The following is a 15396-nucleotide window of genomic DNA, read 5'->3' as shown; positions in this document are numbered from 1 at the left end:
TTACTTGAAGGCACTCTTGGAGAGAACCGGCTATACTCTTGATGTGACTACTGGACAGAGAAAGTATGGTGGACCTCCTCCAGAGTCTGTATATTCAGGACAACAACCTTCTGTTGGTACAGAGGTAAGAAGAAGGAGATGTTTATGTAAATGTATTCTTATTCATTGGAAGTATTTCTTTTTTATAAACAACACTCTGTATGTCTGTTGTAGATATTTGTGGGCAAGATTCCAAGAGACTTGTTTGAAGATGAACTTGTTCCATTATTTGAGAAAGCTGGCCCTATATGGGATCTCCGCTTAATGATGGATCCGCTAACTGGTCTAAATAGAGGATATGCTTTTGTCACTTTTTGTACTAAAGAGGCAGCTCAAGAAGCTGTTAAACTGGTAAGTTTTCTAACTTGGACTTTTTTTTTATTTTTTAAGAACACTGGCTGGCTTATAAGCAGTTGTCCTGATCCTAATGCTTAAGATCAAACTGTCATTGTTAGATCACTTCATAAATGCCCACTAGGTGTTTTTAAATATTTCTACATTGTGTATAAATTTTTACTGGCTGTGTTAGGGACAGGGGGGGAAAAAAACCCACCCGATGCCCTGCTGTTTGGTCCAGTTAGATAAGTCCTTATTATTAGCAAAAGTTGTATTAGCAATAGTGGCTTCTTGAGCTGTCTGCATCTGGATGAGTTTTGGGGAGAAGTGGTATCCGGGCTGCTGTGGTACAAGGGAAGCGTTAGTCAGGTGGTTTGCGATTTCTCATTTGCTTGTGCACCAGCAGGGGGCCCCGTGCTGGAAAAATGCTCCTGAAGTCACAGAATTTCACAAGATACTTCAGATGGGAAATAATCACTCTTGAGTGTTAAGGTCTGTTCTGTGCGCTGCAGCTGACTGGAAAAAGTCGTAAATCCTGCCAGGTTAAAGAACATTGCCTCTGTTTTATGCAGAGGTGTAAAATAGTTTGATATAAGGAATAGGCTACTCTTAATAAGCTTTCCAGCGCTTATGCATGAAGTATCCATCACTAAAAAAGAGTGGGGAGAAGAAATGCCACCCTGATCCTTGCACTGCTCGTTTCTTGTCCCAGTGAAGTTGAGTTTGAATTTTTTAGTACTACTACGTCGATATGGCCAAGATCAGTGTGCGGTATGACCCTGAAGAGTGCTAACCATACTCACTCTGAGGTGTACTGATATGGTATTAATATTGTAGGGTTAAAATCTCTTGTTTTGTAGTAAGGTACATCTTAAACCATCGAGGTACCCTATTGACATATTAGTAATGTAAGTCAGTTGGTGGAGGCAAATCAAGCTGAAGATGGGAATGTGTTCTGAAAAAGTATAGAAACGTCTACATACAGAAGTCTCCAGTATATGCTGTTCAGCTTTTTAAATAAGAACAGCTGGTGTTCCTGTGCACAATCCAAATATACTGAGGATAACTGTGTATACCTCTTTGTACTTCCATTGTCAACCTAGCTATTTATATGGTGTGTGAACTCTTTAAGAGTTAATGCACATGACTTGGCAAACAGTGAATCAAATCAAATATGTTCTCAGAGGCACCTAGTAAATGAACAAAAAGAAGTTTTTCTTCACTTAGCTGGATTTTGCTTAAAGGCAGCATGCTCTGAAAAGTAATTCAGGTTGTGTTTCCATAAAAATAACATCAGATCCTAGCCTCAGTCTTCCACTAAATGATAGAAAGGAAGGAGGTACTTAGTGTCCGTTTATATCTCATCTTTGTTATGCAGTGTGTTGTTTTTCAGTTAAATAGCAACTGAGTGTAACAGTTGAGAAGCATTGCGATTGATGGGGCAGTTTTTCAGCCTTTCTGCTAACCTCTTTGAGGGCAGGGTTAGTTTTAAATTGGATCCTGTGGCATTTGTCAGCTTTTGAATGGTTCCAACCATAGATGGCTGGCTAGTTTGGTGTATTATAAGTTTCCCAAGTTGTCTAGGAGTGATTTGTAGAGGTAACATGGCTGTAGAGCTCAGTTGAAAATTGCAGGTCTATCACTTGTATTAGTTGCACATGCGTGGGAGAGGCTGCTGAAAGACCTCTTAGAAATGATGAACCCTTGGTCCCAGCAATTTTAATATCCTAGTATTTTGACAGGTGCTGTTCTTTTTGATACTACCTGTAATCTTCTGATGTGTATACAACTTATTTCCCAGCTTTCTGGACTCTGTGGGATAGGGGTGGTTCTCTAATTTCCCATCTTCTTCCCAGAGGTTTGGTTTGGTTTTTTTTTTGTTTGTTTGGGTTTGTTTTTTTTTTAGGACTCTGTGAAGTATAGTAAAAATGAGAATAAAAATCTCTGCATTGCCTGTAGGCTTCTGAGTAATAAGAGACAGCTGAGAGGTTTTGTCAATACCCAGACTGCAGCAGGGAATAAACTGACCTGTCTTCAGGCTCTTGCAGTTGGTGTAACATATTTTGCATACAATTCATATTTGCATGGCTATTTTACCATCCACAGTCTTTATAACAACCTAATGTAAAACTGGACTAAAATTTTTTGATAAACTTGATATTAACTTACTGTGTTCATTAACCAGAAGAAATCTTGCAATTTAAAAGGTTGAAGCCTTGATTTTGTTTATGCATATGCATTTTTAAGTCACTTAAAGGGAAGAATTCCCTAAATTGTGTTTGAAATACTTCTGGGGCTGTGCTTGAGACAAAAATGGAGTGATGCTATGGCCTGATACTGAGAAGACTTAGAGATATGAACAGTAGTTAATTTTATGCCCAGAACTTAATCTAGTGTGGTTAACCCTCACTGGTTAAGTAGAAAGGACATCTCAGATGTTCACACAAGCACTGCCTATCAGAAGTCTAACTTGATTTTTTTTTAACCCTAGACATTTTTTCCCTGTGTTCCCAGACACTTGTTACCCTGTGTTTATCTTCTGTTTTATGCTGTTTTGAGTTAAGAACTATAACTCCAGTTGTATTCTTTTGTACACAAGTTCAATTCTCTCTCCTATTTCATATGAAGTTGTTAGATTTCAGTTTTTCAAAAGATTCCTGAGTGATTAAGGTTACTGTAGACATGTACAGGATAAATACTTGTGAGGTGAAGCTCATAGGAAAACATACTGAAAACTATAGTAGCATACGGTGTATTTTTGAGTAGAGCAAGTGTAAGCTTGATCAAGTTGCAGGTACAGGTGAGTTATGCAAATATGCCCCTTAAGCAGTTTGCCAGCTATGTGCAGCAGTACAACTTGCCATTTGCTGTTGGAAATAAGCTAAAATTGCTGGTGAAAGTTTAAGTGGATAAAATGACAAGACAGACCTTATGCATACTTTGACTTGTTTGTGAGTAGGTTCTTGCATAACTTAGCAAAAAAAAAATGTATCATGCTGTCTAGAGGGTAGTAATATTTCTGTTACTAACTTTGGGCATTGATTCAGTGATGACAGGAGGGGGAAGCAGTATGCTGACATAGCTAATCTGGTAGCCTGACTGTTTTGGCATTTTACCCAGATCATGATTTGGGCCTGTTCATGTCTAATCTAAGTTTATAGATGGTATGCAAGCTATTTACCTAAAACCCACCAATTTTATATTCAAGAGCACCTAATTCGAAACTGTTTTTTCTATGTTAAGAGAAACATACAATGAAAAGTAGTAGTTAATATATTGTACTAAGAAAAAACTACTAGGAGCTACTGTCAGTGTGGAATTGCAATATGGTAGAATATTTTAATTTTTTTTCAAGTTACGAAATACTGGTTTGTTGCCAGGAGTTGTACAAGAGGCTCTCCTTGGATTAAATGTGTAGCCAAACTTTGTTCGTAGACTTAAACAGGAACAGTCAGATAATACCTTCTATTATCCATGTAGAACAGAATATTTCAGTTGGAAGGGACGAGCAACAATCATCTAGTCTAATTGCCTGGCTACTTCAGGGCTGACCAAAAGTTAAAGTATTATTATTAAGGGCATTGTCCAAATGCCGCTTAAATGCTGACAGGCTTGGGGCATTGACCATCTCTCTAGGAAGCCTGTTCCAGTGTTTGACCATCCTCTCAGTAAAAGAATGCTTCCTAATGTAAAGAAATGTTTCCTCATGTACACTTCAGCTAATGAAGAATCAGTTTGTCTTGTTTCCAGATTAATAAACTGTCAGCTTCTTTAAGGGATTTTTTTTTTGAGCTAATGTAATCTGTCTCTTCATTAATGTGTGTAAGTCTGTTTATTAGTGATCATAATATATCCAGTCTTTCTGTGCAGCTGTTTCCTACTTTAAACTCAACTATTCCTCTGCCACATGGTCAACAGATATGGAGATAGAAGTCTTTTACTGTATCCTGCTGTGTTTTGAGACATAATTAGTTGGGAAGGTGCCACTCCAGATCCCTTTCACATGTACAGTTCTCCTTTTAGCTCACTTCCGGTGCAGTTGTCTAGCTTTGAAAGTTTTCAGTGATGTAGTTTTAGTTTGCAGAAGATAAATAAACAAACACCTTCACCCTGATTTTGGTGCAAAAAGCAAGAAGGGGTGTGGGAGAACTTGCTTATGCAGGAAGGTTTACCACTGAACACAAAATAACTCATAGAATAAATAGCTAGATTAAATTATAAAAAGCTGTCCTGCTACTTATCAATAAGATGTTGACCACAAAATGCATTTTCCTAGCTAAAGAACTGTCTGTTCCAGGGCTTCCAGTTGGAAAGGGGTTGATGTACCACCAGTTGACTCCCTGCTGCTTATTTGGATGATGCATGTCTGTGTCTGCATCTCAATGAAAGGCATTTTTTATCAACAGATGTCTACAGTAATACTTCTTTTTTTTCCCTTAAACTGCTGACTTGTTCAGAGCGTCTTCTAAACAATCTGTTATGGCAGAAGCATTTGCACAGAAGTCTTAGGATTTCAAGTCAGTAGAAGGTTGTTCTTGCTGTTTACTATTTTTACATGTATAATCTATGTGCTTTGGAAAGTATTTGCCAGTTGCTCTTGCACATTTTGTGGAGAAGACCTGATCGTGGCTCTCTTTCTTTTGTTAACTATGGAACTTTAGAAGGGAATCTGGCTTCAATTGTATCGCCCATCTTGTATTATACACAAAGCAAGAATTCATAGATAGAATCTATAGAGGAACTTGCATTTTCTTCCTGCACTGCTGTGAAGGGAGAAGGCTCGACCTTAATGACTTGGACATAAGATTTACCTTTCATGGTTCTACATGAAAAACTCTCTAAAGAAACATGTATTAAGAAAGAGGCTTGAACATGAAGGGAAGAATAATCATTGGCTGAAATTGCGGGGATTTCTTAGCGTGGGTATACTTCAGAACAGTTGAATATGTATTGTAAGAATGTGTTAAGTTCCAAAGAATTTAATATGTTACTTAATGCTGTGTTTGCAGAAGTAAAATATTTGGTATGCTGCTGTTGGAGGGGAGTGAAAATAACCTATAATATAACTGATGATTGTCCAATTATTTTTCTTTCAGTACAACAACCATGAAATTCGTTCTGGAAAACACATCGGTGTATGCATCTCTGTTGCCAATAATAGGCTTTTTGTTGGTTCTATTCCTAAAAGTAAAACCAAGGAGCAGATTGTTGAAGAATTTAGCAAAGTAACAGGTAAGTGAATAACTGTGTTTTGTAGAGGTGGAAAGATGTCAAACATGATCAGTGATGAACTCTCTTCACCATCTTTTGGCTTATGGTTGAATGATGATGAATCCAAACGAAGGCCACTCAGCATTTGTCCTGACTTTCAGGCATTTTATTTTTTTTAGAACTTATGCTGAGGACTTAAATGTTTGTGATTAGACTAGATGTGTGGTTCCAAGTTTTACCTAGAGAATGTGTGTAATGTTTAAAAAAAACCCCAAACATTCAAAGAAATAGACGGTTAATTATTTCAGTACTAATGGATGTTTTAAAACTTCTCAAGGCAGAACTGAAGCAGGTTGGAGAACATAATAGTTCTGTGCTTTAGAGTTCTTAGTGATTTGATAAGGAGATAACGGCATATAAACTGGGAAAGGTAACATTTGATGGCTTTCTCTATTACTGAGTGATGTACTTCAGATTCCGTGGAGCAACAGTGGAACTTCAAAGATGTCTTAAAATCATGCAAGTTTGATCTCTTGTTTAGACATCCATGGAAAAAAACCTCATGCTGATAAGTGGTGTGACTTAGGGGTTTGAGAAAAGAACTGACAAAGCACAACTTTTGGCTGCCCTTATCTCTTCTCCATTTAGTTAGAGGAAAGGTACTCTTCCATAGCGACTAAACTTTCTTCATGTAATAAAAATGGAGCCTAAGTTGGGATAGTCTAATGTCTCTCTTTGAAAATGTTAGTCTTAAAGGTAGGGAAATCTCATTATGTGCATGGTCTCAAAAGTGTAGTGTGTTCGTGCTTTTTTGGAACCACTTGTCGGATGCATGCTTACCAGAAAGATAATCCCTACTTTATAATACAAATTCATGAATTGAAGCCATAACAAATAAATATTTTGCTTAATTTCAGAGGGTCTTACAGATGTCATATTGTATCATCAGCCTGATGACAAGAAAAAGAACCGCGGTTTCTGTTTCCTTGAATATGAAGATCACAAAACTGCTGCTCAGGCCAGACGTAGGTTAATGAGTGGCAAAGTGAAAGTTTGGGGAAATGTTGTTACAGTTGAATGGGCTGACCCTATAGAAGACCCAGATCCTGAAGTCATGGCAAAGGTAATAAAGCTATAAGGGAACCATAATATATTTAAAGTGCCTTGTTCCAAAGTAAATAACTTCCTGACATTAGCCTAAGTTTAAATAGTGTCTTTCAGCCTTCCTGACAGAGATGTTGTAGGCGAGATGATAAAAATATGAATCCACTCTAGAACTGATGTGAATTTTAAAGCTCTCTTGACTGATGTTATTTTGTGCTCCTAAGGCTGAACGTTGAACATAATTCTTGCCAAAATGACACATAGGCCTCATGTACTTAGTTCTCATTGGGAAGTGGTGGTGGTGACTCCAAAAGTTAAAATGGTTTTGTAGCTTAATATTTGGAGGGATGGAAATCTAGATACACTCACAGAACAAGCCTTAATTCTTTTTATGGAGGGATGGAAATCTAGATACACTCACAGAACAAGCCTTAATTCTTTTTAACCCTGGAACTTTGTCACTTCAGAATTGGAACATGTCAGCAAGATAGACGAATGTGTTTTCAAAGCTGCCTGTAGCAGTTACTTCTGAGAAGTTAGGCAATTACTTTGTGTTTGGAACTCTGTATCTTTATTTTTAATTTTTGGGGGAGTTAATTCCTTAAAATACTAAGACTAGTAATATTTTGGATTTCAAGTATTTCAGTAAAACTGAAGTCTGGACTGTTAACATTTTGAAGTACATTGTAGCAGTTGTTTTATATATGTGTGTGGTATTTTGCCAGAAACGAATTACCTGAATTTTTTTCCCATCAGATAATGCCCAACCCTGTCTTTTTCAGTTATGTTGTGTAGCTGAGTTGTTTAATGGAAACTCCTAGCTAGCCCATATCCTTATCTCTTTTTCTTTGCTTGCTTTTTGTTTGTGCTTTTGCTCTCATCTGAGACACATCACTTGCTGGAGTCCTACTTTGATGGACCTAGTAAGATAGCTTGGCTGGGATCTCCTCTTTGGTGAGCCATAAGGGAAAAGTGTTGGGGTGGGGGCTTGTTTTAGGGAAAAAGCTGCTTTGTAATACAGGCAATACAGAAACTTTTGGACTACCCTGTCTGCAGACTTTATTTTTCTTGCCTGGCATCATAGACTATCAGCAAGTGGGGAAGAGTCTTGCAGGTAAAATTTGATGAAGGTGGCACTTCCTAAATATGGCGGCCTATTTATCTGTTCAGCTTCTTGGCTCAAAAGAGAAGAGGCCTAATCCAGCAAACTGTTAAAATAAATGAGCAGGAACTAGTGCTGACATGATTGAATAGATAAGCAGGAAGTGATAGGGGACATAATCAGGTATCTTTCCTAAGTAAGTTTACAGATGTGGGGAGTGAAAGGCTAAAGAAATTTAAAGCTTAACAGTGGTTTGCCCCATTTAACGTACAGTTTTTTGAATGTGTTAATGCCTTGTATTGTTTTGTATTTAAAATGGGACATGAAAAGGGAAGAAACATAAATACAGAAAATGTGCAGATAATCAAACTGTATACTTCTAGTGCTAATATGCCAAAGATAGGGCATGGAGCTTGGGTTGAAGATGTATGGAAAAGTGGGACTATGTGAATGAGAATACTGAAAAAGTAGACAGCATCTAGCCTGCGTCTGAAGGCAGAAGTTGAGACAAGCATTGGTGTCTGCCCTTTCTCGCTGGCTGTGTCTCTTACTTTCCCTGCTGCAAGAATAAACTATCTACTCCAGTCTTGCTTGCACAGGGAAAGTATCTACTCCAGTCTTGCTTGCCCACTTACTGTACATTTGGAGAAACTCTGACCACTTCTGGAAGTGTTAGATTTACTTCCTGTTGTTTATTGCTGTCTCTCTCCTAAGAGAAAGAGCAGCTGAGCTGCTGCTGCAGTCAGTAACCTCCCAAATGTGAGCTGCAGGTAGACTGTCAGTCGGGAGCAAAGGGAGAGCTATTGACCCTTGTCATCTTATACATTCCTGTGGTAGAAGGCTCTGGAGGAGTAGGAGCAGGTTGCTTTATCAGGATAATCATCTGATTGGTGGTTTTCTTGTCAAGACTGCTAGAAAAGCAAGTCCATAAGAGCAAACTATGAGGAAGACAAATTCACTTTGTAGCTAGAAGGTGACCAGCATTGTTCTGAATACCTTGCAGAAGCAGCGTGTCATTTCATCAATATATGGACACCTACTAATTTAAATTTCTGAAATATTTACTCTAGCCTTTTTTCCTTTCTCCTCTAGACTTTTGCTTAAATGTTGTGGAGAGTACTGTATGGATGCATACTTAAAATTTAAATGGGCTGTTACCTTAAATAAGAAGTGCCTTGAGCATGATGAGGTAGAAAGCTAGATTCTGAAGCTAGACGTATGTGCTACAGGAGACGAGTGCTTGTACTGACAGATCAGAGTATAACTGGTTAAGTAATTGATTTCTGGTCCAAAGTGAACTTTTTTCCAACTTTAGTAGCTGTGTTGACAGCTTAATTTCTCCTGAGTGTTACTTTGATGCCTCTTAGACATGTAGTGCAGGTAAATTTCTTAATGTTTTACTGGATTTCTGTAGCATGGCTGAGGCTACAGAGGGTGTTCTGGAGTGGCAGGTTAAGCAGCTAAATAAAGTCTTGTGCTTGTGGCTGCCTGGTAGATTACAGGACAGGAGACGGGGCTAGTAACCCTTGGAGAATGTGGTAAAGAAGTCTGAACTGTTCGTGCTGTAGGTAAGAGGAGGAAAAGGAGCAGATCCCAGAAGTTTTGGGTGTAGTCTAATCTTAAGCAGTTTTAAAAGTGAGTTCTGCCTTTATGACAAAATACTGCTGCTGGGTATATTGCTTGTTAGATGTGTATTTACAGTTTCTTGGTGTTGCAGTCTGTGAGCCTTAATGAAGACGGTGACTTTCTTCCTGCCCCCCCCCCCCCTTCCCTCTTTAGATAGTAAAAATGGGTTCATCTTCTCTCAACCTACTCTTTAACCTGCCCCCTAGCTTTGACATCTACCTTGACTGGTTCAGCTACGCTTTTAACCTGTAATATGACCAAAGGTGTTAAAAAATTTCAGCTGTTAGAGATTAATGGATTCATCTACACTGGAAAAAATTTATATTAGTTTCTTTTTGCTTCTTTAAAAAATGTTGTGTTAGTCATTGTAACAAAAAAGTGATGATTTTTGAGGTTTTTGATCATGTCTGACACAGTCATTGTGGATTTATTAGTGAAGGCTATTTAGGATTCCTCATGAAATTCTAGTTTTCACCCTTTCCTAAAGTACAAGAGTAAAGAACAGTTGATTGAAAGTTACCATTTTTTAAATCCATTGATTACATCACAAAACTTCCTGGAAATGATTTTCATGAAATAAGGTTAAGGTAGCAATTAGGACAGTTTACTGAAAATGGTTATTACATACGGATTACAAGAAATAAAGATTGCTCTTGCCATCAAGGCATGTAGGAGAAGCTTAACACAGGATAGGAAGCAGCTTACCTCATGGAGCTGGCTATGACACTTAGCTCCTGAGAAATGGCAAGAGTAGCTATTGCCAAAGACTAGAGTCGGTACAGTGGTTCACATTTATGATCTGTAGTATCCCATCCTGCATCCCATCCTAGTTCAGCTAGCGAGCGAGATGAAGATATGTGGAAGTCTGTCCTGTTTATTTTTAACTTAATTACATAGTAATTCTTATAAAAAGGGTGTCTGGGTTTATTGAGTTCCTGTATGTGTCGGGAGTAGAGATTATGGCTCTGGTTCAAAAATCGAAGCATGCTTTATTTGATTCCTTCACACCCTGTGTTATTTGTGTTGACCTTCAGGGTTAGGAGTGGTAAGTCAGTGCTGCCATGTACAATGATGTTCACATTGTGTCATCAGCTAATTTGAAACCACTAGTAGTGGAGGGGATGTGAACAGAAATTGCAGGTCTTTGCAGCTGATGTGCAGCTGCATTGTAGGAAGGTAAGACTGTGAGCCTTCTTTGGCAGTAGCAGGGGATTAGACTGTCAGCATGGTGGCAGTGTATGGAAGGGACTCTCCCCAGCAAGTCAAAGAGGCTTGCAAATTGTGAGAACCCATGGATGTCATCATGTAAACGTGCTAATGTACAGTCATGTAGTGCAACCTCGGTGTGGGTGCAAAGATGAGTCTTTGAATACTAACGGGTTGCTAATGTATGTGATTCCTGGTGTCCAGTGTACATTGTCTGCTATATTTAAGACTCTTAGTTTAAGCCTTTCTCAGACTGCTCTATATTTCTTTTATCATAAGTAGTTGGTGGTTGATGAAACTTTATATTGATGACTTAGTTACTGTCAGGCAGTTAACAGGGCATATATCAACAGTTGAAAGATAACCAACCTCTCTGATCTTGTAAGCTGCATAGCAGTCTTTGTGTAGCTTAAGAGCTATATTGCATGCTTTACAGAGCTGGGGAAGGGAATAGATTTTCAGATTTACTTGGAGGTTCCTGTTCCTCAAGGGAAGGACACAGTTTGACTTGTGAGGAAGTACAAGGGTGACTTGGCAGTGTCAGCCTTAGTATCCCCTTCTGTCTGCATTCTCTCTTCTAGCTGTGGCTTCAAGTCACTGAGTGCTCCTCGGGCAAGCACAGTCCTGATGCTAGGTATTTGGTGTAGCTGTAGCACAGGAAACACAAGGTAAGCAGCTTGAAAGCTGCAGGCCTGTAACCTCTGACCTAGATATTATAGTGATGACTGTTCTGCAAATACCTGAGCAAAAACCTGTCTAAACAATGAAATGTTTTGGTAAGTTAATTATTTCGTGTGTAACCAATCCTGGTTGCCTCTTTTCAAGTTTGAAAGTGTTCTGAGTTGAAAACTACTGCTGCTAGGATTCTTTTAAACATTAACACAAATTGGATTGACTTTCAGGATACTAATACTTATGTAATTATGTTTGAAAACAGATGTAGTATTTCTGTCAGTCAGGGAATTTTGGAGCTAACTCATGCTGTATGAATATATAAATATACATATCCACATATATAAAAAGCTGTACATAAAATGTAACGATGTTTTCAGTACTGCCAATAGCAATGACTTGCAAAACTTCATTCAGTATTTTGGAGTTAGATATACTTCTAAGTTTTGTTGGTTTTGTTTTTTGGTTGGTTTTTTTTGTTTTGGTTTGGTTTTTTAGGTAAAAGTTTTGTTTGTACGCAATCTTGCCAATACTGTAACAGAGGAGATACTAGAAAAGGCCTTCAGTCAATTTGGAAAGCTAGAGCGAGTGAAGAAGCTAAAAGACTATGCTTTCATTCATTTTGATGAACGGGATGGTGCTGTAAAGGTAAGTGAAGAGGACTGTAACTCTGTGTGTGTAAGTAGTGACTAAACATTTAGAAGCTGTATACTTCTTTTAACTTGAGAAGAAGCTCCTTCTGGAGAAATCGTAACACATTGTCAGTGATAACTTTGTCCTCTCTGGGTGTCTCCTAGGAAGATGCAGTTGCTAGTTTGAAAAGTGGGTCTTAGATGTACCTATCCTAAGTAATTTTGCTCATGAGTATTTAAGATAATCCTACGTGTTATCATTTCAAACAGAAGTGTCAGAAGTTGAATGACTCTTCTCACCAAATTATTGGGACAATCTAAAGCAGTTTATCTAGGGCAGGTGATAAAAACTTAGGTAATCTTTTTATTTTCCAGGGACAGAATGACTTCCTTTTTATGGTGTGGAATAAGCACCTTTTTCTTTTTGATGAGAGAAGCTGGACAATTGACTAATTGTCGTTCCTCGATTTTGCTAGCCTGGTCTTGGTGTTTTTTCTCCTGTCATCTGTTGTTAGGAAGGGGAAGTGTAATTCCTCTCCTGCCTGTAGTGTATCGTATTTTTTGTGTTCTGTGGGAGGATACAGAAGGATTCAGTTTTTCTTACTCATCCAGATGCCTTAAATCAGATGCTTAGGAAGATGATGGAAAGAGTCTTTTCATAGGATATGTATCCTGTCAAGGCTTAACTATGTAGAGTCCCTAAAAGTGGTAGAATATTTAGGATTCCCCTGCTTGAATTTGACTTGTAGCAATTACTGTGACCCATGGGAATTGGACGTGTGTGTGTTAGCAGGGTTTTTGTTGTTTGGTTTTATTTTTTGGTGGTGCTGGTTTGTTATGGGTTTGGTTTTGTGGTTGGGATGAGACTGTTAAATTCTAAATTTTGGCTTCTGGTTTAAAAAGGAAGTTACATTTATTTCAAGTAAAATAAAGGAATAAAAACATATACTGATCTCTAGCTTTAGTAGTGTTTGTGTGTGTGTTGACATTAGAAATTTACTGCTGTATTGCAAAATCTGTACTTTCAGAGGACAGTTCTGTCACTTCATTAATTGAAACAGCTTGTAAAAATTGAAGCCTACTTACAGTTTTGAGTGGAAGGTTTTTCAACTGATACATGCAGTCCTGGGTTTGAGAGCCAAGTTAAGAGGAAATGTGTAACTCTGGAACCTATGATACTATGTTGTCTGATTATTTTAAATTTTTTTTAGATTTATATTGTTAATTTTAGGTCTGGATAACAAATTTTAAGATGCATACTCTAAAAGATAGAATAAAATTAAAAACATCAGATATGCTTAGAAATATATTTAAAGTCTGGTTAATTCCTTCAGGCAATGGAAGAAATGAATGGCAAAGATTTAGAGGGAGAAAACATTGAAATTGTTTTTGCTAAGCCACCAGATCAAAAAAGGAAAGAACGGAAAGCTCAGAGACAAGCGGCTAAAAATCAGATGTAAGTGTAAATGCATGCACATATGTTGTGTTACTTCTGAAAGACATGTACACTCCTACAGAATTGTAACTTCTGCGTATTTTAGTAGGTATGCTATAGTGTATACAGGTTTTCTGGCTTCCCTAAAAATGTTGGATTCATTTAAGTTGCTTGAATTTTACTTAAGATCTAGTAGCAGTGTTGGTGAGAATTCAGGTACTGTTTTGCTCTGATCATTGAATGTGAGAGCACCGGAGGAAATGTTTGTATGTCATGAAATGTACACACTTCTCGCTTTTTATTCCAAACTTCCATGTACTTCTGCACTGCGATGTCATGTGGATGAACTTAGCAACACGTGCTTCTCCCAGTGGGCTTAGCAGTACTGATACAGCCCCCCTGTTTAGTGAAGTACCCACTGAAAGTAGGATCTTGACATTCTTTTTTGCCACTTCCAGAAGATAGATCTGCTCATGAAGCTTATAAACTCATACTAATAGAGATCTTGCACAAATAAATGCTGAATATGGGGGGGGGGGGGGGCGGGAGGCATTTCTTGCTAGTGTGTTCTGCTTAATGTTCTCATGTGTTTTTCTTCTTGGATATCTTGTAGCTTTCCTAACCATCTTCCCTCCCCCACCTTATTTCCAAAAATAACTTCTGCTAGTGCTGCTGTGCAGCATCCAAGAAGACGGAATAGTGAGGTTACCAGATTAATACAGATCTCCAGATGGTGACCTACTGTACACATGGAATTGGTTAAGTTTGCCCTGCTTATAGTTCTTGTAACTTGGCCCTTTTGTTCTTCTTCCTTGGGCATCTGGTGTTACTGTGAAAAGTGGATTTCTTCTTTTCTTTCTTTTGCTTCTTTTCTATGCCAGGCAGGCCTTTTCTGTTCTGCTTAAATCTTTTGGTGATACAACTTTATTTCTTTCTGTATATTCTGTATCTTGGTAACACCACCATAAATACCTGTTTGTTCAATTAAAATATAAAATGCTGTTGAAGTTGCACGGTTTGCCTCTCAACACAGGCAGTTGTCTGCACGGTTGTGTTGTCTCTGGTTGGAGATATATTTTCTCTCACTAAATTTGAGTAATACAAAAAAACCATCCTCATACTGCATTATACAAACAGTTTTTCTAGCTTGGTATTCAAGATCTAGTAATTGCCCATTTCCGGTGATGAAAAGGAAGATTTTTCTTTAAATGCACTTGTCAGTTGTAATGCTGTGTGATTTTTTTTCTCCCCCCCCCCCCACCCTCCCAACTGTTCTCTACAGATTATCTGAGACCCAGATTATTACTTCTGGATAGCATGCATGTATTTATAACACTGGAAGTCTTCTGGCATGCATCACCTCTAATATTAATATGCTGTATGTTATCTGCATCCCTGCCCCCTTTATTGTTTAAGATGTGCATGTCTCATTGTGTGGAGGTAGGTAAAGTAGGGCTGCCTCTCTTGTTCTTCTAGTCAGAGGTATGGTAATGCCACTTGTTCAGTTCTTTGTCGTTCTTTCATTTGGGAATTCTCCATGGTCCTTTATTTTTCTGACTGTTAAGGCAGTAGGAAGAGGCAGCTAGTTTGATTAAACTCTAGGCATTTTTGGGTTTTGAGTATACTGTTCATTAGTGAATTGTAAGGGTTTTCAATTTTCTTAGCATTCCAAAAGATGAGGGAATAAAAGGATATGTGTGGTGTTAAGTCTGTATCCTAGTTATTTGAGAAGTTTGGAGTGACATCCTAAGATCTTGGAGATAATTTGTAGTTTGTACTACTTTTACAGTAAATTTTTTTTCTGGAAACTTCCCTTTAAGTATAGATTCAATCTGATTTGTACATTAATATCGTTAGTGATCTTACCTGCTTGCATGTAAGTGACTAATGAGAAGAAGCATTTTACATCGCGCCTTTGCTGTTTGAAACCTCTCGTGGCTGTCAGGAGTAGAATTCTTGATCTGTGTAAGTTCCTTTGCTCCTCAACACATCTGTTTGAGTTCTGTTACGCATGTAAAACTATATGAGAGGAA

General features: G+C 38.1%; 1 protein-coding gene across 8 annotated transcripts in view; it reads left to right on the top strand.

Moving 5' to 3' along the window:
- SYNCRIP (synaptotagmin binding cytoplasmic RNA interacting protein) overlaps window positions 1-15396 on the top strand; it is a 41808-nt gene that overhangs the window by 19484 nt on the left and 6928 nt on the right. For all 8 annotated transcript variants that reach the window (XM_069804809.1, XM_069804807.1, XM_069804811.1 and 5 more), the window contains 6 exons: window positions 11-124; window positions 214-390; window positions 5472-5607; window positions 6504-6709; window positions 11795-11944; window positions 13263-13384. In XM_069804809.1, coding sequence (XP_069660910.1) covers window positions 11-124; window positions 214-390; window positions 5472-5607; window positions 6504-6709; window positions 11795-11944; window positions 13263-13384 — 905 coding nt within the window. The remainder of the gene's footprint in view (window positions 1-10; window positions 125-213; window positions 391-5471; window positions 5608-6503; window positions 6710-11794; window positions 11945-13262; window positions 13385-15396) is intronic.

This window comes from Haliaeetus albicilla, chromosome 17 (genome assembly GCF_947461875.1).
Source record: "Haliaeetus albicilla chromosome 17, bHalAlb1.1, whole genome shotgun sequence".
Classification (NCBI taxonomy): Eukaryota; Metazoa; Chordata; class Aves; order Accipitriformes; family Accipitridae; genus Haliaeetus; species Haliaeetus albicilla.
Note: the sequence above shows the minus strand (reverse complement) of the source record. Positions and strands in the feature narration are given on the sequence as shown.